The 24,658-nt window shown below is 37.5% G+C and overlaps 1 protein-coding gene across 10 annotated transcripts in view; it reads right to left on the reverse strand.

Moving 5' to 3' along the window:
• Mta3 (metastasis associated 1 family member 3) overlaps nucleotides 1–24,658 on the reverse strand; it is a 239,745-nt gene that overhangs the window by 78,265 nt on the left and 136,822 nt on the right. For 8 of the 10 annotated variants that reach the window (XR_013429020.1, XR_013429019.1, XR_005727282.2 and 5 more), the window contains exons 9-12: nucleotides 23,314–23,502; nucleotides 12,620–12,694; nucleotides 10,199–10,257; nucleotides 4,029–4,153 (exon numbers count right to left, since the gene is read on the reverse strand). Coding sequence is in view for 7 of the 10 variants with exons in the window: in XM_078029293.1 (XP_077885419.1) it covers nucleotides 4,029–4,153; nucleotides 10,199–10,257; nucleotides 12,620–12,694; nucleotides 23,314–23,502 (448 nt within the window). In the remaining 3 variants the exon portion in view is untranslated. The remainder of the gene's footprint in view (nucleotides 1–4,028; nucleotides 4,154–10,198; nucleotides 10,258–12,619; nucleotides 12,695–23,313; nucleotides 23,503–24,658) is intronic. The other 2 variants (XM_078029290.1, XM_078029295.1) reach the window with 1 other exon arrangement.

Consider the following 24,658-nt stretch of genomic DNA (forward strand, 5'->3'; position numbering starts at 1 on the left):
GATGGAGGAAGAAGAAAAAGAATGCAAGGAAATTTATAACATCAATTCAAATATCCCAAAGTCACCTTTAGTTTACAATGTTATTTTTCTTTCCCTAGCTTAAAAGCCAAACATAATAAATGCACATATTTTTCAATACTCAGGATTCAATAAACAAAATATTTATTTCTACTATATATATCCAGTGTCTGTGGCACCTATTAAGAGGCTATTAGGTGGAGTCTCTTATAGTAGGCATTATGCTGCTAGGGAGTTTGTGTTAATTAAAAATACTCTTATTATGCACATTTCTGGAAAAAAGTTTTCAGAAAGATGATGAGGAGAAGGAAGAAGAGGAATTATTGCAGTATTTAAAATCTAAACCCAGATTCAGAAACCACTCCAGGGTTAGGCACTCAGAGATGTCCCATTGATAAAGCCAGGAATCTAATGGAAACAGGAATCTCTTTGCCATTCCTTTATTTTAGTCAACAAATACTTACTTTAGGATTTCTTCCTTTAAAACCAGAATTACTTTTTAGACTATCAATCCCTATCAAGTGAGCACATGCCATTACCATCACAATAAACCAAAGACCTAAACTGCAGCGGATTCATTCCTTGACTGAACACTGTGAGGTGGTATGAAGCAATCTTTGCAGCTTAAATTGGTGCGATGTAACATTAAAAGCACACCCATGATTTTTCTGGATCCAAGTCTAGGACAGAAAACACTTATGTTGAAACATTAAGTGAACTAAGTACCTAAAAACTCTAACTTTTCTTTGGAAAAATCTTATTCTGATCTGTAAGTTACCTCCATCAGATCAAAATGTTCTGATAGTACATTAAAGGTGTCAACACTTTACAAACCAATGTCAACCACAACCAAATATGCCCTAAGGGTGAGATTCAGTGGCAGAGCTCAGGCTTACCATGTGCCTGGGTTCAATCCAAAGCACTAGCCCCTCCCTCCAAAAGAAAGAGAATGAGAAAATATAGTGACCATTACATTTACTGCCTTGTAGATTATTGGTAACATATGTACTTCTTATTTCTAGAGGATTCCTTACAAATATAAGCTTTTTAAAAAACCTTCCCTTTTATAATTTGAAACAAATAATAAGTTTTTATATTTATTTATGTTTCACTATTATTATTGAACCCAGAGGCTCTTCACCACCAACCCACACCCCCAGCCCTTTTTCTTATTTTGAGACAGAGTCTCACTACATTGCTGAGGCTCAAACTTAAGATTCTCCCTCTGGCCTCTGCCTTTCGAGGTGCTGGAGTTACAGGTGGGCACCACTGCCCCCTAATCCCAACCCTTTTAAGTTAGGGCTTGCTAAATTGTCCAGGCTGGTTTTGAACCTGTGATCCTTCTGCCTCAGCTTCCCAAGCAGCTAGGGTTACATGTGTGTGCCATTGTGTCTACCAGGTTTATTTTTTAAACACAAATTTTAAGAATCCATAGCATCAAGTCATGGCTCTGTGTTGGATTCTGAATATAAAATTTGATGTATAATTAACTTGAATTCAATTAAAGAGCAAATATCAGCTGGGCACAGTGACACACAGTTATATTCCAGGAGCCTGAGACAGGTGGATTCCAAGTTTGAGGTCAACCTGGACAATTTAGCAAAACCTTGTTTCAAAATAAGAAAAGGGCTGAGGATACAGCACACCTAGGCTCAATCCTTGGTACCAAAAGAAAAAGAAGAAAAGAAGTAAATATCACTTGACAAATAGAAAACACCAAATTCTATCATTCTGTAAGTATAAATCTTATTTATTTATTTATTTGGGCACCAGGGATTGAACTCACAGGTGCTTAACCACTAAGCCACATCCCCAGCCCTTTTTTGTATTTTATTTACAGACAGGGTCTGCCTGAGTTGCTTAGGACCTTGCTAAGTTGCTTGGGCTGGCTTTGAACTCATGATCCTCCTGTCTCAGCCTCCCAATCTGCTGGTATTATGGGCGTATACAACTGCATCTGGCTCTAGTATAAATCTGTTATGTATATTAAGATACATTTTATGATAGATATTAACAACATGTTGACCAAAAATATAAAATTAAAATCACTTGTATGTCAGACACACATAAAAATGACAATTAAGTATTTAAACCAGTATTTCACACATGAATGTGAAAGAGATTTGAAAGTTGGGCACAGTGGCATGTGCCTGCAATCTCAGGAATTTGAGAGGCTGAGGCAGAAGGATCATAAATTTGAGGCCAGCCTTAGTAACTCGGACCCTCAGCAACTTCATGAGATCTTGTCTCATAATAAAAAAATCAAAAAGGGCTAGGGATATTCTCAGTAGTAAAGCACACACCTGGGTTCAATCCCCAGTGCCAAAAAAGAAAGAAAAGGTTTGAAAGTAAAAAAAGAAGACAGATTGCCAGGTGCAGTAGGGAGCACCTATAGCACCAGCTAATCAAGAGGCTGAGGCAGGAGGATAATTTGATCCCAGGAGTTTGAGGACAGACTGGGACCATAGTGAGATCCCATCTTAAAAAACAACTAAGCCACTACCACTTGTGTGCATGGTTCTTTTTATTTTCACATAAATATAATGAATTTCAAAATCCAAGAACTTCCAATTCAGAGGCACTATCAATGCTATCCATATGAAATCTTGACCAAAAGAATCTATTTTTTTTTGCAAACTGATTTTCTTTGTGCTCTGATGATACAGAGAATGGTTAGACACATGTTCATGTCTCATTTCTAGAAAGTCAATACTTGGTGTGGCTCAAGTCTTCCTTAGAGTCAAGAGAAATAATTATATGATTTGATTTTTAAAAGTCTTTTCTAATGCTGACACTTAATGTGGGATATAGAGCAGACTGAGTCTTAAAGTCCCTCTCCCATGTCCCTAGGCAGTGAGTAGGTTCATCTACCCCCACAAAGAGCTGCCGAGAGCCAAACACTGGGTACAGGTAGACTTTCAATAAACATGTGCTTCCTTTCCTCTCCCACCCCAGGCTACCTTCATTGAAAGAAAACAGATGATGTCACCAATGCCCCATTAAGAGATTATACTAGCCAGTTGCTCAGACTACAAGTCAGCTACTCAGGAGGCTGAGGCAGGAGGAGTCTGAAGGCAACTAAGCATTATCCTGTCTCAAAAATTTTTTTTTCTTTTCTTTCTTTCTTTTTTCTTCTTTTTTTTTTTGATACTGGGGATTGAACCCAGGGGCACTTAATCCCTGAGCCATATCCCCAGCCCTTTCTGTATTTTAGTTAGAGACATGGTCTCAATGAGTTGCTAAATTGCTGAGGCTTTGAACTCACCTTCCGAGCCGCTGGGATTATAGGGGTGTGCCACTATGCATGGCTCAAAAAGATTTTTTAAAAAGAGACAGGGATGTAGCTCAGTGGTAGTGTGCGACTGGGTTCAATCCCTAGTACCAAAAGAGGTGTGTGTGTGGGTCATTCTATTGTTGCTTGAAATTTAAGTAAACAACAACCTATCAGTTCATCTCACCATCCCCATTTAACACCCAGGACACAGAAAATACTGCCAGCATAGATAAATAACAGCAGGGATCTAAGGCCAAAAGCAAATGTCACAGAACAACAGCTCCAAAATTGGTGCCCTGAAATAACAGTTTATCCCCAGATAAGCCTTTCCTACAGAATTACCAGGCACCTTTAATTTGTCAAATAATACTAAAAAACTCCAAAAGGAAATTTGGTATGTATCATGAGACCATGGCTTGGCCAAAACTAATCCAACCTTGCACAGTTGAGCAAACACTGCCATTAAACACACAATAGAGCTCTTCCAAAGCAAAGGAAACCCAATATCTACCTTTGATGTATGGCACAGAATAAGTACCCCGTGATTGGCCCCTTCATTCCCTGCAGAAGGCAAGGACAGGTCCCTATTCACTATGAGGAGACAATGCCCTGCCTCTACAATGTGCTGACCCCATGATGCTCATCAATCCCACCCCACAGTGCAGGGCTGTTCCCTGCACAAACAGAAGGCAGGTCTCTCCAATAGGAAAACAAAGCCCAGCTGGAGCAAACTTACCGTAGCAGCTCTCACAGGCTCGCCCTAATAGGGGGTTCTGGGGCTGGAACGTGGTCCCCACAGCTCCATTCACAGCGCCAGGCTTGCCATTGCTGGTGGATATTTGGTTGGGATTTGGTTTGCTGCTTTCAGTGAGATGTAAAGTGAGGTGATAAAAATGATTTGTATAACAAGGCAAGAAGCATCACATCTCCTTACTAATTTACTTCAACTAAATAAACCTTAAAAGATTCAGTGAAAAAGAAAGAAACTGGTAAAAGCAAGGTATTAACCACCCACATTTATAAAACAAGGATATGTAACAACAAATCTCTTGTGCCTTATATTCAACAAAGTAAATACAGTATCTCTGTCGGTCCAAATGCAATTTCATTGGAATATCATCAGATACTTTTGAAAGATACAAGCTATCAGGCTTTCATCACTTATCATAAATTCTTCTAAGCAAACAGAATCATTTTGGGGTAAAATAAATCAGGTTTAAGGCAGCACTGTGTGAGTAGGGAAAGCACTGTCCTCTGCTGCTGCTGAGAAAGTACCTGACTGCACCCCAGCTTTAGAGGGGATGCCACAAGCGCTGACAGTGAGCGAGCTTTTCAGGAGCCTCTAAGTACCTGCCCTATTCCTAAATAGCATTTAAAATTAGAAAAATCAATAACTTTGAGCTTCAATTTTTAGGAGGAAAAAGGAGACATGCACATTTCCTAGAGTCTAAGTCAACAGAGCCACTACACATTTCACTAGAAATGGGCAGTCCAGACATCTCTTACTACTTCCTGTGCAAACATGGCTGGCTAACTTGTCCCCATCTACAACAGGCTAAGTCCTGTGTTTAGAAGCCATGCCCAAGAGTACTTCACAGGTGCACACAACAGGCATGACTCATTTTGCATATAATTCAGAGCCTAGTAAATCTCCCACACTGAGTAGCTTTCATTCTAGATGAACTTTCCTATTTGGTAGACAGAAAATAAGCAAGTTTAGAAATCAATGCTGATGAATGAATGGAGACTATTCTGTTACGGAGACCACACTGCTTCCCCATGGCTACTGAAGAAATGAGATGTCACAACTATCAATACACTTGGAATCTCAACAGAGTTGGCTCAGGGATTTCCTCTTTCCCATAATTCCATTTAACAGTCAAAGTCTACTGTATAAGACTTGGTCTGCCTGAGAGCAAAGACCCTACTTAAGATTTCTTTCTACATTATTAATGTAACTCTCACTGACATCCTTGCAACTACCACCAGAAGAAATCATTTAACCTCTATGTGCACTAAGGTCCCAGTTTGTAAAAACAGGGCTATTATTTATACCTCTAACCTGTGTCACCAAAGTATTTAAGACAAATTGGTTTTATTTTTCTGCAGTACTGGATACTGAACCCTGGACTTTATGTATGTTAAGTTCTATCACTGAACTACATCCCCAGCCCCTAACAAACTGGTTTTAAAAACATGTTAAATCAGACAGAGGGTGCTTCTCTTATAGTTTTCAGTTGAAATAGTTTTCAGTATGGAATGAAAAGTAGTAGTTTAAAATGAATAAAAGAGGGGCTGGGGATGTGGCTCAAGCGGTAGCGGGCTTGCCTGGCATGTATGCGGCCCGGGTTCGATCCCCAGCAGCATGTAAAAACAAAGATGTTGTGTCCACTGAAAACTAAAAAATAAATATTAAAAAAATTAAAAATAAGAGTTCCAAGGTCATATAATACCAATTTAAAAAATATATATATGTACAGAAATGATTGCTCCTTTCAGTCAAATGACTGGCCAGAAGATTCCCAGAAATGAAAATTTCTGACATGTAAAATATGTGATGAAAAAGAGATGATACAAATTTACAGTTGAGCTGCCTGAAAAAAGAATAACAGGAAGCACAAATTTACTTAGTTGCTCAAGTGAGAATGTTATTTGATTGAATAAATGATTGTTCTTAATTATCATAAACACAAGGAAAATAAGTGTGCCAAGACAACACATATGTGAATCACTTAAAATATCTTCTATAAAACCAGGTACTTAAAGTCAAATCTCAGGAGACAAGTGATATCATTGTGACAATTTGTGACTGTTAAGACACACATAAAAATTTTTTAAAAAGACACATTATATGAAATTGCCCAGGCTGGGGATGTAGCTCAGTGGTAGAGCCCTTGCCTATCATGCACAAGGCCTTGGGTTCAATTCCCAGCACAACAAAAAGAAATAAGTAGAAATAATTTGGGGGCTGGGGTTGTGGCTCAGCATATGCGTTAGAGTGCTCATCTAGCATATGCAAGGCCCTGAGTTTGATCCTCAGAACTACATAAAAATAAATAAATAAAATAAAGGTATTGTGTTGAACTACAACTAAAAAATAAATATTAAAAAAAAAAGAAAGAAATTTCCCTTCCTTTTATCTAGCTCCCAAACCATACCCTCCTCCTCTGTGCTCTGGGTTCCACGGTGTCAGCCCTCATGAGAACTCTGTACAGTTGGTTCTCTTCCCTGACCTTTTCCTTTCCTCTTACTACCGGTTACACACATTTCTCCCATTTAAGACACTCTCCAGCTCCCTCTCTCTCTACTGCCACATTTCTGTGGCTCATATGCAGTCTTCACCACTCCCATGAAGATCACCATAACCTCTTTAGTGCTAAACTGCTCTTTTTCACAGCTGACAAATCTCTTTCCCTCCTTAAAACACACTCCTCTCTTGCCTTCTGTAAAACCATATGACCTGGCTATCCATTTTTAGCTACCATACACTATTTGATCTGTAAATGTTGAATTTATTCAAGACTTGATCCAAAGCCCTTTTCTTGCAGCTCTCCCTCAGAAATCTCGTCTATGGTTCAAACATAATTACTGTGTGCTGATTTAGCTGTGTTTCTATCTCTAGCTCAAGACCTCTCCGAGTTTAGAGCAATATAACATGTTGACAGCATATCCAACACTTCTTTTGGATAGAGCCAACTCAAAATGACCTCACCTGATTTTGTGCCATGGTTTCTGAGCTTGGTGAATAGCAGGACAGACCACCTAACTGTGCTGATCAGAAATTTGGAACTTAATTTTGACAAGCAAAAGCCAATCACTTCCAAATATCACACCATTTCCAGGGCTCCAGTCAAGCCAGTGTTGCCTCTCCTCTCCGAAGTGCTCTCTGAACATCTAACTCTTACTTTCCTTCCCCAACCATTTTCTAAACAGTGATCTTCAAGTGCAAATCTGACCATGATACTTCTCTATTCAAAATTCATTTCCACTGGGCTGGGGATGTGGCTCAAGTGGTAGCATGCTTGCCTGGTGTGCTTGTGACCCGGGTTCGATCCTCAGCACCACATACAAACAAAAGATGTTGTGTCCATCAAAAACTAAAAAATAAATATTAAAAATTCTCTCTCTCTTAAAAAAAAAAATTCCTTTCCACTGTCTATCACACCAGCCTTCCATGGCTCACCACACCTTTTCCACACCAGCCACACTACCTTTCTGCTCTTCAACTGTGCTCTGCCCCTTCCCATCTAAGGATCCCACTGGCCTGGAATTCCTCCATTATTGCTCAGTCTCTCCTCAAAGTACACGCAAACTCACTTCCTTGAAGGCTTTCTTGGGAGCATCAACTAAACTGGGGCCCCAAGGATAAACTCGCCTTCTATGCCATACAGCGCTCCCCATGCTGCATCTTTACCGACTTGTTCCCCTTACCTGCCCCCTCTAGAGGCCAGTCTGTCTTCTCAACCTTGTTACCTCTAGCACTGAGCAGGATGTTTTGAATATGGAAGACTGCCATGCTCAAAACATGACAGACTTATTTATTTTAGTTGTAGGTGGACACAATACCTTTATTTGTTTTTATTTTTATGTGGTGCTGGGGATCAAACCCAGTACTTCACGTATGTGAGGCAAGCACCCTACCACTGAGCCACAACCCAGTTCTTAATCTGTTACCTTTAAAAAATTTTTTTTATTTATTTATTTTTAGCTGTAGTTGAACACAACATCTTTATTTTACTTATTTATGTGTATGTGGTATTGAGGATTGAACCTAGAGCCTCCCATGTTCAAGGTGAGCGCTCTATCACTGAGCCACAACCCCAGCCCAATCTAATACGTTTTAAAACAACCCATTGCAGAGTTAATTTGGAAATTTATGGAAAGACTCACAATCTTATCAAACTCAGTAATTCAGTTGCATATTTTTGAACACTGGATATGTCTTAAATATATGTTTTTTAAGTATGATTAGAAACTGTCTTGATTTCTAAAAATCATTCACTTAGAGCAGGGTTTGGGAAATAGGCATTGTCTTGACATGACAATGATTTTAAACCCAAAGGATAATAACAGGATGCTAGACAACTAAAACAACTGAAACCTATCCATTACTAATTAAACATTTACAAAGTAGGATTCTAATTACCACTAGAACGAAGAAAACAATATAAAATCCTTTTTTGTAAAGGGCCAGATAGTTATATACATTTTAAGCAATTTCAGTTGCACCCACTGAATTCTGCCACTGTAGTCTGAAAGCAGGCAATACATAAATGAATGAGTATGTGTGTGCTTCAATTAAACTATTTTTTTTTTAATATTTATTTTTTAGTATTTGGCGGACACAACATCTTTGTTTGAATGTAGTGCTGAGGATCGAACCTGGGCCGCACGCATGCCAGGCGAGCATGCTACCGCTTGAGCCACATCCCCAGCCCCTCAATTAAACTATTTACCAAAAAAAGATAGATTAGATTTGGCCCACGTACTATAGCTTGCTGATCCATGGCTTAGATCAAGACACCAAAGTCAATGTAAAGCAGGAAACAACAACAACAATTATCCATCTGTGTGCAGGGACAAATACCTATTATCCCAGCTATTCAGGAGGTTGAGGCAGAAAGATCCCAAATCCAAGGCCAACCTGGGCAATTTAAGGAGACTCTGTCTCAAAAACAAAAAACAAAAAGGGCTCGGGGTATGACTCACTGGTAGAACACCCCTGGGTTCAATCCTTAGTACTGCAAAAGCAAACCAAAAAACCAACTCTCTGTGTTAGTTGGTCAGAAATGGTTAAAGATACCAGCCCTGTGATGTTGGCAACACTGAAGTACAAGGAAGTTGATATGCTTACTTTATGAAAATCAAATACCTGTGAGTTGCAACATTATCCTCTTTGAGAAGTGGTATTTTTATAAATCAGTCAAATACAATATGTAAATGAAAAGGAACCAAAAAAAATCACTCTGTAGAAGAGATATAATCATAAGGGACCTATAAATTCCATGTTTTTAAAATTATAACAGTTATGTGCTTAGAGATAAAAGATGAATACAAAAGATCATAATTCACTGCCCTTGAGGCATTCTATATGTAAAAAACATCTATCATGCAATATAGTAAAATTCTATAACTAAAGGTAAAGTATAAAATGACTGTATTTAAGCTCTAAGAATGAGAAAAATCTTGGAACAGCACACAGAAATTTATAATAAATTTCACTTTAATTCCCAAGGAATCTAGGATAGTACTATATATATTGTGCTCAAAAAACTAATTTTTCCTTAACAAATGAATAATCAAACTTTGAAGAACTCAATAAAATTGTGTAATTCATCTAAAATACAACAAATTAAAAGAAAACTGGCATTCATTTTGACATGGCAATGACCTGTAAACCCAAAGGACTAAAAAGAATGCCAGACACCTAAAACAAATGAAACCTGCCATTACTTACTGAACAGTTCTAATTACCATTTGAACAAAGAAAACTGTGCAAAATCCTCAACCAAATAATTCGAAGGACATACCTCAAAGAGGCAATGAACATCACCCAAACAAGTTCCAAGTTTCCAGTTTTGTGAAACACATTTGCTTGCACTAATACAGAGTTAGTTCCATGGGTTAGTTTTGGACACTTTGTCTACAGTTTTGTTGGAAACACAGAACACGCTCTCTTCTCCTAGTCCTTAGGTTAGTCTATATGTGGTTTCTCTTACCTCCTCCTTTTTTTTTTTTTTTTTTTGGGTCTAAAAATAACAATAGAAGGCAAGTGTCATGCTTTATAGAGGAAGAAAGTAAGATAGACAAAGAAATTCAAACTTCTCTGAAAGTGAACAAAATAATATGGTTTGTAATGATACAATTAAGATCAGGACAAATATTTTTAAAAATTTCATTACTTACTAAGTTGGGATATAAACTTGTTTCAGTTTACTCTCAGCTTCTGCTGCTTTTAGACGTTTCTAATTCAAAAGATGGATAAAATATTTTACACATAATGCCTATTAGTTATTACCACTTCACTGTCTTAAAGAACAATAAAGTATCAGGCTATAAATTAAAATTTACTCTTTTTAAGACAAGCTTTTCTTTCATATGCATATTCTTCAATTGTAGTAGCTTATAAGAAGTCACTAGATTCTGAGTTACAGAACTATAGCACTTTTTTTTTTCTTCAGTGCGAGAGATAGAACCCAAAGCCTCACACACACCAGGCAAGCACTCTACCCTTGAGCCACATCCCCAGCCCTAGATATAAATTTTTAAAGTAAAGCAACGAACAGCTCCATTCCAATTTTTTTTTTTTTTTTTTTAGGTGCTAGGGATTGAACCCAGGGTCTTGTGCATGCTAAATACTCACTCTACCATTAAAACACACCTCTAGTCCCCAAAAGGACCTATATTAGCATGGTGAAGAGGCACATGCCCATAATTCCAGTCACTAGGAAGGCTGGGGCAGGAGGATTGCAACTTTGAGGCCAGACTGGACAACAGAGCAAGTAAAAAGAATGGGGGATGTGGCTCAATGGTATAGCACCCCTGGATTCAAACCCTAGTGCCAAATAAATAAATAAATAAATAAAATGAATAAATATAAACATTTTTTACTTTTACAAACTGTTTCTACTTTCTTACTTGTTTATCTGGAAGGAACAACACACACACACAATACTTGCTTTTAGAAAAATATTCAGAGATGATTAGTTTCCAAAATCCATCAAAGAGAAAGAGACTGTCACTATTCTAAGTAAAATTAAATAAACCTTTACCCTCAAATGTTGGGAGATATGAAGTAACTTTTTTTTTCCTTGGTACTGGTGATTGAACCCAGTGGCACCTGACCACTTAGCCACATCCCTTGTCCTTTTTATTTTCATTTTGAGACAGGGCCTCACTAAGTTGCTGAGATTAGTTTTGAACTTGGATCCTCCTGCTTCAGCCTCCCGAGTTGCTGGTATTATAGGCGTGCACCACTGTGCCTGGCAACATGCAGTAAAACTTTAAAGCTTGGCCAAGCTCACCATAAGACTGTACTGACATCAAGTAGTAGCCAAGTTCAGGGACAGGAATGGGAAGTAAATTAGATAATAAAATCCAGACACTGATCAACACAATAATGACTGCAAACAGGGAAGGAAAATAATATATGGTCAATGTTCAAAAATGAGACCAGCCAGAACACAAGGTGATCCTCCACTTTCCCAGTAAGAGGAAAAAAAATGGTGAGGGGGCAACCTGAAACTTTTAGAACAGAGTTTAAATTTTTAGGATAACTTTATTCGAACATTTTCGACTGTCCTTGATGCCACAGTCTCTATCATCTTTAGGGACCCTTTCTGATTGGAATGCACAGCCTTTCAGACCCACTGCCTTCATTTCTACTCATGTTCAAATAAGCACCTTTTGAATTATATATGATGTTGACAGAGGAAATTGTTCAACAGGCCTTGGATATCTACTCACTGTTCATGACCTCAATAACCCTTTGTGATACTTTTTAAAGTGATTCTTAAATGTATTTGTACTGCATCCCAACCTTGCCACTGTGTAACCTCCATCTTAGGGGGAAAAATCTACATTAAATATTTGTGTCTTTATTTACAAGTTCTGACATGTGACTTCAAGAATATAAAACAAATATTGACTGAGCTTGTTTCAGGAAAATATACTTTCCCCAAAGGTAACATGATTCAAAATAAATAACTGAAGATGTTATATGAATTGAGGATATTTGAGAAAGCCTCACAAATTAAAAACTCCCTACTTTTAAATAATTTTGGATCAATTCTTGGCCTTTTGGCTAAGATCAAATGTAAATATCATGTATAGCACTAAAACATCAAACTAGTAAGACTACTAAAATTAAAGTAAAAAAAAGGCAAGATACACACATAAGTGTCACATAAGGACAATTCAGGAGATATTTTAAAATATCTCTAATTATACGGTTGATGGCATTGGTCTCAACTTTCAAATCTTCATAAAAATAACTTGTTCAAGAGGTCTGTGGCAATGCCACATCTCTGATATTTCCCATCAACTATACTCGCAAACAGATGAAGCACCAGTCACATGCAAGGAAAATAATGCCTTTCTAGTGATATCCTGCTGTCATCTTTCTAAAATATGTATCATCATGAATGATGAGGTCAAGGAAATCTAAGATGAAAATGTTAAATATAATAACTTAAAGACATGAAATCATGGAGTTAAAATTAGTATGGGAAAGATAAAGCAAACAATTGTGAAATTAGCAAATTGCTAATATTAAAATAAGCAGTTCATTTTAATGCACTCATGGTGGTAGCAATATTAATAAGTTACCTGCTGCACATATCTGTCAGTAGTTTTCCACATGTAATAATACTCAATGATGCTAGTCAATGACTTCCAAGGGAGCTGAAAAACATTTAACATGATAATGAAAACCACCTACTGTATAAAGTGCTTTTCTTTAAAACCACCTCTTTAAAAAATAATGGAGCAAATATTCATTTGGAAGATTCATTCTAGAAAAAAAAAGCCCTGAAGTTAATTTTAGCAAAAATTGCCCCACATGTTATATTCAACAAAGAAATTCCCAATACAACACATTTCATTTATTGCCTCATTCATTAAAAATTATAAACATTATGACTATTAATATTTCACGACTTACTCAGGAAAGATCTCAGGCTACATGTGGAAGTATAGAACAAGTTTAGAAATAACATTTAAATAACTTTAGCCTGAGTTACTTTTTCAAAGATGCCAGCTACAACTAAGTATCTTTTGGTCTCTGAACATAATATTTCCATTCTTTTCAAAACCACTCATATTTAAAAAAAAAAAAAAAGCTAATTCTCTGAAGAAAAAAAAAAACACACAGCTGAGTGTGCTTCTTATTAGTAGAGCAAGCTAGCCTGAGCTGTTTTTGATAAATATTCAAAAATGGCCAAATAAAATCTTAATCATGAAACCTACAACCAAAGAATATATTTAACATGTCTTTCTGGAGAAGGGAATCTGTTAGTTATCCAAGATGCAAATGAGGACAGATCATACTTTCATGATATGAATGGCTGATAAAACAATCTTGAATTATGGCAGCAGATTTTATAAGGGTGACCCAGCCCTCTGACTTCCCTACCATATTATAAGAATTGGAAAGTTAAAACTACTTCCTGGACTTTATACCTGGGATCTGCTTATGAAACCTGGACAACATCCATGTCATTCCTATCACCTCTCCATTTAACTCACCTTTTAGACCTCAAAACAGATGGATTTTAGAGAAATTATTTTAAGCTTATTTGGGTGGCAACACCAATAGCAGTTACAAATGTGATCTCTTTACAGGATCAATCAGCCCAGCCACTAAGCTATGAACCATAGCTAAAGCAAATAGTTTTATTTTAATTCAATGTGTTCATCTAATAGAGTTGAAAGTGTGTGGAAGATGGTGAAGGAGCCTCAAGCAAGACCTCATAGGATAGTCATGGTATAGTCCCCTCGGCTTTTCAAGTAGCGTCAGAACTCTTTATCATTTATTATTCTTCTGAGAAAAAGGCCTTAATTTTAATTTACCTGGAAACCAAGTAACCAGGAAAAGAAGCCAAGTGACCATGTAAACACAGCTGCATCAGCTTTATTTTATCCAGTCCTCTGAGTCCTGACTGGCTGTGCCCAGCAGCACTCAGCATTACAATGTTAGGCTGCACTCTTTGTGCACTGCTTCTAGCTGGGAAGCATCTAAACTTGGACTACTGGCCCTCTAGGAGGTTCTGTGAGCCTTCAGACACCAAGTAATATATTTCATTCTGCTAAACTAGTTCAGTTAAATGGATTCTGCTGTCTCCACTTATGGCTTGTGCATTATCTTTCCCAGGGGTAGCAAGGGTGTATAACAGGCATCTATTTTGCTAGAACAGAGCTGGGAGCCCAGTAGTTCTTGGAGCCAACAGCTCTGAGGCAGGTTCTCTGTGGCACAGGAACATTGGGAATTGAGGGGGGAACATCCTTCAGCATTCCAGGCCTTTTATTAAGCAAAGGTAAGACTATGGTTGTTCAGATCATCGCCTATTCTCCACTGCCCAAAACAGTACAAATGACTGAATATACAACATAGAACATGGCAACCAAGACCAAATGGATGAGACTGACAGCAGCTTATTAGTCACATGTACTCACAGCCCAGGGGAAAGAACACTGCACACCATGTGGGGTTACACAGGAATTGCAAGTGAGAATAAGGTGAAGCAGTAGGAGCTGTGGAAGTGAGGCTCAGTACTAGCAAGAGGTTAAGATGTTCCTGGTTATTGCAGAAGGTTTCTGTAAGAGGATGTGACAGACTCGTGTGAACAATTCTTCAAGCTAGCAGGGTAATGAAACCCATCAGGCTAAAGACTGGGGGGGTGAGGGGGGGGTGGGAGCAAGTGGCTAGTAGGGGAAATAGCCAGGTAGGGAGACATTCCTGTAGCACAGACATGGGGAACATCTGGCAAAGGCAGGAGAATTCAAGTTAAGCTTTGGAGGCTCAAAGATGTTAAGGCAACACATGGAATTTTATGCTTTCCATGTACTAGTGCAATGAAGATGACCAGAGCAATGAAGCCCAAACCTGGAACCACTCAGTGACTAGACAGACTCAACCCCTGACACTGATGGCTTGAATAGAAACAAGACACGCTCATGATTATTTCAGAAAATAAACACCATTGAACTCAGTCCCTCTGAGTTCATTCATTCATTCATTCATTCATTTATTTATTTTGGGTGGTGGTACTGGAGCTTGAACTCAGGGGCACTCAACCACTGAGCCACATTCTGTATTTTATTTAGAGACAGGGTCTCACTGAGTTGCTTAGCACCTTGCCATTGCCGAGGTTAACTTTGAACCTGCAAAACTCCTGCCTCAGCTTCCCAAGCTGCTGGGATTACAGGCATGTGCTAACACACCCAGCTGCTGTTATTGTTAATATAAGATATTCTATATTTAATTAAAAAATCAGACATGCAAAAACACTAGAGAATACATGTATCATTGTATAAATTCAAAAATTTGATTATTGAATAATTGACTATATATTGAATAATTGAATACACTGAATGAATACACATGGAATAATTGAATATCTCATTGAATAAAGTAATCAACAGACAAATCTGGACCTTGAGATGGCCCCAAATGTTGAAAACTGTCAAATTAGAAATTTTAACTATAATTAAAATACTGTATTTTGGTGGGGGGAGGGATGTTAGGGATCAACCAGGGGGCCTTATGCATACTAAGCTACAACCACAGCCCCTATAATTAATGTACTGAAGGAGCTAATTAAAAGGATGGATAACATGTCAATTGATTAGGAACTTCAACAGAGATCAAAAGCATAAGACAGAAACTATAAAGTCAGGAAGAAAAACATGCTATCACACTTGAAGAATTCTGTAAGAAGTTTATCAGTATACTGGACACAGCAAGAATTATCTGTACTAAAAGATTATATAAACTAAAACAAAAGCAGAAAAATCAATGGAAAAAAAAAAGCACCATGAACTGGTGGACAATATTAAATGATCTAGTAATCTAGTAATGTATAACTGGAGTTCTACAAGTAAATGAAAAATCTTCAAAAAGAAAATGACTAAGAATTATCTAAAATATAGAACATTCAAATGACAGTTCTAGAAGCTCAAAGGATTACAGTTATTACAAAAAAAAACTTGGAGACATATTGTAGAAGTAAATGCTAAAATCAAAAGTACTAAAAAAATACTGATAAAGAAAAAGAAACATTGTGCAATACGAACTTTTCATCAGAAACTATATCCACCAGACAAAGGGACATCTTCAGAGTATTAAAAGAGGGGGGAAAAAGTAAATCCTATAAAGAATTAAATATCTTTCTAAAGGGGACAGTAAAAGATTCAAACAAAGGTGCATTGTTGACCAAACCTATACTAACAATAACTGTTTATACTGGAAGAAAACTTTCAAATAAATTATCTGAACTTCAACTTTAAGAAGATACTAGAAGGAAATGCAGTAAAGTCCTAAGCAATGTGAAAACAGGAAGATAGAAGCAGAAATCAATAAAATAGAAAATTTTAAAAAAATTAAACAACCTAAAAGCCGGTCTTTGCAAAGTTCAATAAAATTGATAAAACTCCTAGCCAGACTGATCAGGAATAAAAAGGGGGTGAGATGGGATAGGGAGGAGAGATACAAGTTTTGAGTATCAGAAATAAGTGAGTAGACATAACTAGAGATCTAGCTCACAGACCTTAAAAAAATAATTTGAGAGGGCCTAAGGATGTTGCTCAGTGACAGAATACTTGCTTATTAGTATGTGTGAAGCCCTGGGTTCAATTTCCAAGAAAATAAAAAGTAATCCACTGTATCAAGAAACAAAAGAGGATAACCCTACCTATAATCACAACTTATTCATAAATCACATCTTACAAAATTCAGAATCCCTTCATGGTAAAAACTCAGAAAAGCAGGATGAGATGGTGTATACCTGGAATTCCAGCTACTTAGGAGGTAAAGGCAGGAGAATAGCATGTTTGAAGCCAGCCTGCGCAATTTAGTGAGACTATCTCAAACAAAAACAAAAAAAAGGTGTACTAGAAATTCCAGCAAGTACTAAAGGCAGGATAAAGAAGTAACAGTCACATATATCAGAAATAAAAAACAAGACTCAATCTGCAGAAATCTGTCTATGTAGAAAGTCTCAAAGGATTCATCAAAAAACCTACTTAAGTACTGACTGAGATTAATAAGGCTAGAGAAAATGTGATAAAAAACACCAAGCCAATATATAAAGAATTCTCAAAATCAATACTAAGATAACCAAAGTGGGAAAAATTAAGCATGAACAAACTTTTCTCATCAAACACTTACTATACCAACAAAACCATGTAAAGATGCTAAACATCATTAGTGTTTGTAAAAATGCAAATTAAATCCACAATGACCTCAGCACCATAAAAAGCAAAACAAAATATGGGCTGAAGATGCAGCTCGGTGGCAGAGCACTTGCCTAGCATGTGAGGCACCTGGGCTCAATCCCCAGTACCACAACAAAACAAAACACACACCACAAAGAGATGCTACTACAGAGCTATGGCTTTTAAAATGATGCTAACAAGTACCAGTGAGGATGAAAAGCAAATGAAACTTTTGCTAGCTGTAATGCAAAATGTTACAGTCCTACTGAAAATACTTGTTTGTCAGGATTCAATTAAAGAAGCAGGGCCAAAAAAACAGATTTACCTTATTTACTATATTTTAATCTTTATTTTATTTTTTAATATTTTTTAGATGTTGATGGATTTTATTCATTTATTTATATACATTGTTGAGAATCGAACCCAGTGCCTCACACGTTAGGCAAGCACTCTACTACTGACTGACTCACAACCCCAGACCCTTAATCTTTATTTATTTATTTTTAATAATTTTTTAGTTGTAGATGGACACAATATCTTTATTTATTTATTTTTATGTGGTGCTGAGAATCGATCCCAGTTCCTCGTGCATGCAAGGCAAGTGCTCTACTTTTGAGTCACAACTCCAGCCCCTTAAGTATTTGTTATAATGATTTAGCCTCATGCAATTACAGAAGCTAATTTAACTGCCTCTGTAAGGTGGTTATGTTTGCATTTGAAGCTCAGCCTTGGGGTATACAGGACAAGCAGTTGGGAGAAGATGATGCAAAGCTGCGGAGAAGAATAAGCGGAAACCCACAAGCATGAGCTGGAGCCTTGACAACCAGAAGGAACCTTGTCAGTAATCACTGCCTTTGAACCTGATTGCATGGTGTTCTGCAGAAGCCAAGGCTATTCTTCACGGAGCTCACAAACACACACACCTCTTGTCCTGGAAGTAAGAAAAGCTTGGAGGACCCTAGGGAAGACGAAGTGATTGCAGTCCTATCACTGCTTCATGCCAACAAGGTGAGCCAGATCCCATGGCAGCACATACGAGCTATAAAAACTGCTGCTGCCTCAAATCTGCTCTCCAACCCTGTAAGAGAATCTCCCTATGACCACCATAATGGGAAACATACTGGGAAGGGAATTCTGGAAAATGTAGTTCAGCTTAGCTACACTAATATATTTCTTCTTCTTTCTTTTCTTTTTTTTTTTTTTTTCCCGGGGAAGGGGGGCACTGGTGAATGGACCCAAGGGTGCTTAACCACTGAGCAACTACCCCAGCCATTTATTTATTTGTTTGTTTGTTTGTTTATGAATGACAGGATCTCCTGATTACAGGAGTGCGCCACTGCGCCTAGCTATACTGATAGACATCAAAGTCACCACAGGCTAGTGTTTACATGAGAAATGAAAATTAGAGGGCTGGGGATGTGGCTCAAGCGGTAGCGCGCTCGCCTGGCATGGTGCGGCCCGGGTTCGATCCTCAGCACCACATACCAACAAAGATGTTGTGTCCGCCGAGAACTGAAAAATAAATGTTAAAAATTCTCTCTCTCTCTCACTCTCTCTTTAAAAAAAAAAAAAAGAAGAAAATTAGATTCACACTAAAATCAGAATACGATGTTTATGGCAACTTTATCCATAATTGCCAGAAATAATTCAAATGTCCTTCAACAGCTAAACAAATAAACAAATTGCAGTAAATTCATACAATGGAATAATACTAATCAAATGAACTATTGATACATACAACAAGACTGATGAATACCAAGTAAAAGAAGCCAAAATTGTAAGGCTATCTACTATATGATTCCTCTCATGGAGTATTTAGAAAAAGGCAAACTGCAGGGCATGGTGGTGCACACCTATAATCCCAGCAATTTGGGAGGCTAGGATTGCAAGTTCAAGGCCAGCCTCAGCAACTTAGTGAGACCTTGTCTCAAAAGAGTGGAGTAGGGTGGGGATATATCTCAGTGGTAAAGTGCTCCCCCCCCAAAAAAAAAAAACAAAGGTGGGGGGCAAAAGTTAACTTTAGGGATGGAGATGAAATCAGGGGTTAGGGTTTGAAGAGAACTGCCTATAAAAGGGGAGATCAACGGTAGGTTTAATGAACCGTACTGTCTTGACTAAGGCTACAAAAGTATGCATAACCTTACTAGAAAGAATATATTTTACTGTGTGTAAATTTAAAAATAAATTACATGAAACTAATCACTAAGTATGAAAATATTGGGCTAGGATGTAGTTCAGTGGTAAAATGTGTGTTTAGCATGTACACGGCCCTGGGTTCAACACTCACCACCTCATTCCTCCTAAAAAGCCCTGCATCTGAATATCTGAAATTCAGTATCCTACTTGAATTTGTTATGTACAGGAGATGGAACCCAGGGCCTCATGCATGCTAGGTGAGCACTCTACTACTAATCTATACCCAACTCGCTTTTAAATATATAACACACCATAAATTCACATGGAATTCGAAGTAGAAAATAAAAATGATTATTTCTGAGAAGTAGTATGAAACAAAAGTTTAAAAATGACCATTATGATGGTGTTGCCCAGTGCACTGATAAAGCTCAAGTACTGAGGGGAGAAAACCTAAGAGAATTTATTTTACATACGCTACCTGTTAATTTCTAAAAGAATACTTATTAAAAAATTCATGTCATAGTATTTCTGATCAATACAGTGCCCCAACAACATCAGGTACATGTAATGGTAATATAGGTAATGAGAGTGAGTGTATGTATTATGATTTCTACTAGGTTTATATACTATTTTTATAATAAGCCTAAAAACAGTACTACAGAAAACACAAAACTCTTTGAGTAGTTCAATTTCTGACATTCTATTTTGTTCACACTGAGGTTTTTGACCCTGGTGGCCAATTCCAGTCTCCAAAATATAACAGATCTAAAGTGGATCAGACATCAACACTCGAGTTAACCACACTCTAGGGAAACCACCTGCAGAGTTAAAATCTACATTTCCCAGACCCTCTTGCATCTAAGAGTCTGGATATAATCTGGGTTGCACCATAGATGCATGGGCAAGACAGACAGGAAGTTTGTTACTAAAAGTACCCTGCTGATAAGGGATCACAACAGAGGCAGGTAGAGAAGTAGTTTTGCAACTGGGTGATTGGGTTTCTGACCATAACACTGACAGCAGCATCTCCAGTTGGTCCATTCTGAAGTAAAGAGTTTCAGAGTCATTCCCAGAAAGCCAATCTCAAGTCTGTCTTTTCACTTTTTCTAGTACTTAATATTTCTTTCTTTCTTTCTTTTTTTTTTTTTCTTGAGACAAGGTCTTACTATGCTTCCCAAGCTGGCCTCAAACTCAGATCCTCCTGCCTCTGCTTCCTGAATAGCTGAAAGTACTTAATGTTTCAATAAGCTTTCCATTCAAACAAATTAGAATAGAACAAAAGCAAAACTAATATATAACATGCTACAAATTTAAAGGAATTTTCTTAGATCATGAAAGTTAACAAAAAAATTTAACAGTTATACTTATTTTCATACAGTAATTTTTATCTCATACCAATTTCAGTCTTGCTATATTCAAGAATATTGGAAGAACATGTTGTCCCAGAGTTCTCTCCTAGTCCTGTGTTATAAATGCCTGAGAATGCCAGCTGCAAATCTCATAGTTTTGACTTTGCATCTGCTTATTTCTCCCTTTGTCTTGAGACATCCAGCTAAAAGGCCAGATAACTCCTTTAACCCTTTCATAACTTGACTAGTTAAACTAATCCTGCCCTCTACTCCCAGAATACTTGCTCATCCACTGATAGGAATTTTACATTGAAGTTGGGTATATATTTTTCAATCTCTTGATGTTACAAACTAATTCCCCCACACTAATTTTTTTTTTGGGGGGGGCAGGGGTGGGTATTGGGGATTGAACCCAGGAGTGCTTAACCACTGAGCTACATCCCAGCCCATTTTTTATTTTTCATTTTGAGACAGGTTCTTGCTAAGTTGCTCAGGGCCTCACTAAGTTGCTGAGGCTGGCTTTGAACTTGCACTCCTGCCTCAGCTTCCTGGGCTGCTGGGATTACTGCACTCTCAAAAACACATTAAATTCCTGTTACAAGTTTAGTGCCTACCCAAGAGCCTGGCATTATACAGGTGTAGAGCAAACTTTGAACCGAAGTGAGTTAGAGTGAACAGAGTGAACGCTATACTGTAAAATGAGAGTGTTACACCCAGAGCAGGGAAAAGTAACTTTCCTTTATAGCAGTTCTCATCTTCTCCCTTATCAGACCTACAGGTTTTGTTCTTCTTTAGGAGATCTTGTTTTTAAAATTTCTACGTAGTGATATAGCTCTATTATATCAATAACTTCTATATTAATAACACTGCACTGTTGTTATTCTAACCATCTGAAGCTAAATACCACCAATGCATTTTAAGTTCTCAGCTGCACGTGCTACAAATTTAAATGACAGTATTATAACAATTTGGGTAGGGTATGAGTAAGGCTGAATTTTCAGAACAAATGTCAGTGACACTAACAGATCCAATAATTGTGTTTGGAATTTAAAATATGAACCCATATTCATAAGTAATAATTTTGCTTCAGTACAATTCAGGAGAGATGCAACAACAAAAGGCAGAATATTGGCTCACATCAAATATGTGAATAGTCTATAAAGATTCTATTTTCATCATTTAAAATACAAAAGGCTTCCATAGAAAGCTATTTATAAACTTCTGAAATAAGAATCTCTCATTTCAAAGAGATTTAATTACAGATAGTAAGCCCATAAATACAAAGGAAAAAGGAAATACATAATAGAACAGATAAGATTATAAAGCATTTAAAGTGTAAAGTAAAGAGAACAGATCTCAGGTGTCCTCAACATACACACAAATGGTCACTAAGTATGAAAGTAGATGAGCTAGTTTGGGGGGTAGGGGGTACAAGGTAGGTGGGGACTGTACTAGGAATCAAACCCAAGGCTTTGCAATATGCTAGGCAGGCACTATATTACTGAGCTACATCTCCAGCCCTTGGATATGTTAATTTAATTGTAGTAATCACTTTACAATGAATGTACATAAAATAATCACATTATATGCCTGGAATGTACACAATTTTTTCAACTGCATCTCAATAAAGCCAAAAAAGGAAAAGGTCAGCCATGGTGGTGCATGCCTGTAATCCCAGCAACTCAGGAGACTAAGGCAAGAGGAAGACAACTCAAGGCCAGCCTCGGTAACTCAGGGATCCCCTGTCTAAAAATTAGAAATAAAAAGGGCTGGGGATATAGCACAGTAGTAGAGTACCCCCCGGGGTTAAACCCGAAGTGCCAAAAAAAAAAGGGGGAGGGGGCTTATTAAAAGAACAAGTTTTTTGGGCTTGGGATATAGTTCAGTTGGTACAGTGCTCACCTAATATGCACAAGGCCCTGGGTTCAATACCCAGCACTCCCCCCACCACACACACACACACACACACACACACACACACACACACACACAGGAACAAGTTTTTTAAAAACAATAAAAAATTCAAATAGAATCCTGTATATCATTAAGAAGAGTCAAAGATTGAAAACCATAAGGCAAATTCTGCTACTCTGCTTGGTGGAGGTCACTTCTATGTTAAAAGTCTATATAAAACTCAGGATCAACAATTATCAAGACAACTAGAAAAATACAGAAGAATTAAAGAAGAGCAGTAAGTCTAAACACAGAGATCAGAAATGTTTACTACAAATAGCAAACTGTCCATATTTTAACCTGGAACTCCAAGAGTTACTGTCGGTAAATTCATGCCACCAAGGTTTACACCAAGAACTCAGGAACTCCTGCCACTGGATCTTACTCACAATTACTGCCCAGAACAATTTGCTCTGCAAATATCTCACTAAACTAGCTTTAGTTCTATTTTGAGCAAATAAAAATCACTATGTAGAGATTGAGCGTATAGCTCAGTGGTAGATCACATGCTTAGCATGCTTAAAGCCCAGGGTTCAATCCCCAACACCAACAAAAACTTGATCATGTCAAAGGCTGCTAAATTAATACCAAATTTCTAAAACACAAAATATTTCCATTCTGACATTTTTTTATTTACAATTTTCTACTTACAAAGTCTTGACGTATGTCATTGAAGTCCTTGCCATATTTTTCTAGTGCCTCTTCAAATAAGCTAGCTTCAGAGGCTGACCATTCTTCCATTTCATCTCTGCATAAAACAGGTCCTCCAAGTGGTACTAAGACACTAATTGCACTGCTCAAGTCATAGCTGTGTCTATACAACGTATCCATAGCATGAAACTTGAGGAAAGAAAGAAAACAAACAGGAAATGTCAACAAGATATGCACATTTCCTAGATTATCTAGGAATAGAAACACTAAAATGCATGATAATGCTTAATTAATAATATACCAAGGCAATAACTATTTTTAATAACAATATTAAACAATAAAAATAGCATATTACTGAATAATTATTCAAAATATCATTTGTTGCATGAAATAAATGTTGACTCACCTTTTTAAGATGTGTATTTTCAAAAACACGTCCATTTGTTATGGCAACCTAACCATGAAGATCCAGGATGTTCAAGGTATTAATTTGGGAACCCAGAAATTTTCCTCACCCTTTTGGTTCAAAATGCTAAAATCATTTCAGTCATATTGTGTAAGGTTGGTATAGCATTTCTTGACCAGGGTAAAAAGGACTATACATCAGAGAGTAAAAAAAACATTCTCAGGTTGGATTAAGAGAGTAATGTACTAAGAACAAGAGATGGAAAGAAAACAGTGGAATAAGCATAATGGTTAAGACAAATCAAAATTACATATTCATGTTAAACAGACAGAACAAAACTACAAACCCATGATAGTACAGTGCTATGGTTTGGGTCTGAAATGCCCTCTCAAAACCCAAGCGCTACGAGTTCTGGATGCTAGTTTGTGGCACTACTGGGAGGTGATGTGGCCCTCAGGAGGCGAGTCTACTTGGAGGAAGTAAGTCACTGGGGGCATGCAGTTTAATTTTATATTCTGTCCCTGATTCTGTGTTCCCTCCCTCTTTTGGCTTCGACCTGCCACGAAGTGAGCAGCTTTGCTCCTCCACAGCCTTCCCCGATGAGGTTCTGCCTCACCACAGGCCTAAGAACACTGGAGTCAGCTGACCATGGGCTCAATCCTCTTAAAACCAGGAGCCAAACAAAATTAATCATTCCTCCTTTCAGTTAACTTCCTCGGATATGCTGGGGGCAGGGATGAAAAGCTAACTAATACAGACCGGTGAACTGCTTAAGATTTTGAAAGACCATGAACAGATGACCAGGCCTGCTTAGAATAGCTAGGCTGGTGTATATATTTCAAGAAAGAGTGATTTGAAAGGAGAAACACTAGATTAGGACATACAAGCAACTTTCTGCAAAAGTACCTTGTCTAGTTTACTTTAAAAAACATTTCTCTC

This window comes from Ictidomys tridecemlineatus, chromosome 12 (genome assembly GCF_052094955.1).
Source record: "Ictidomys tridecemlineatus isolate mIctTri1 chromosome 12, mIctTri1.hap1, whole genome shotgun sequence".
Classification (NCBI taxonomy): domain Eukaryota; kingdom Metazoa; phylum Chordata; class Mammalia; order Rodentia; family Sciuridae; genus Ictidomys; species Ictidomys tridecemlineatus.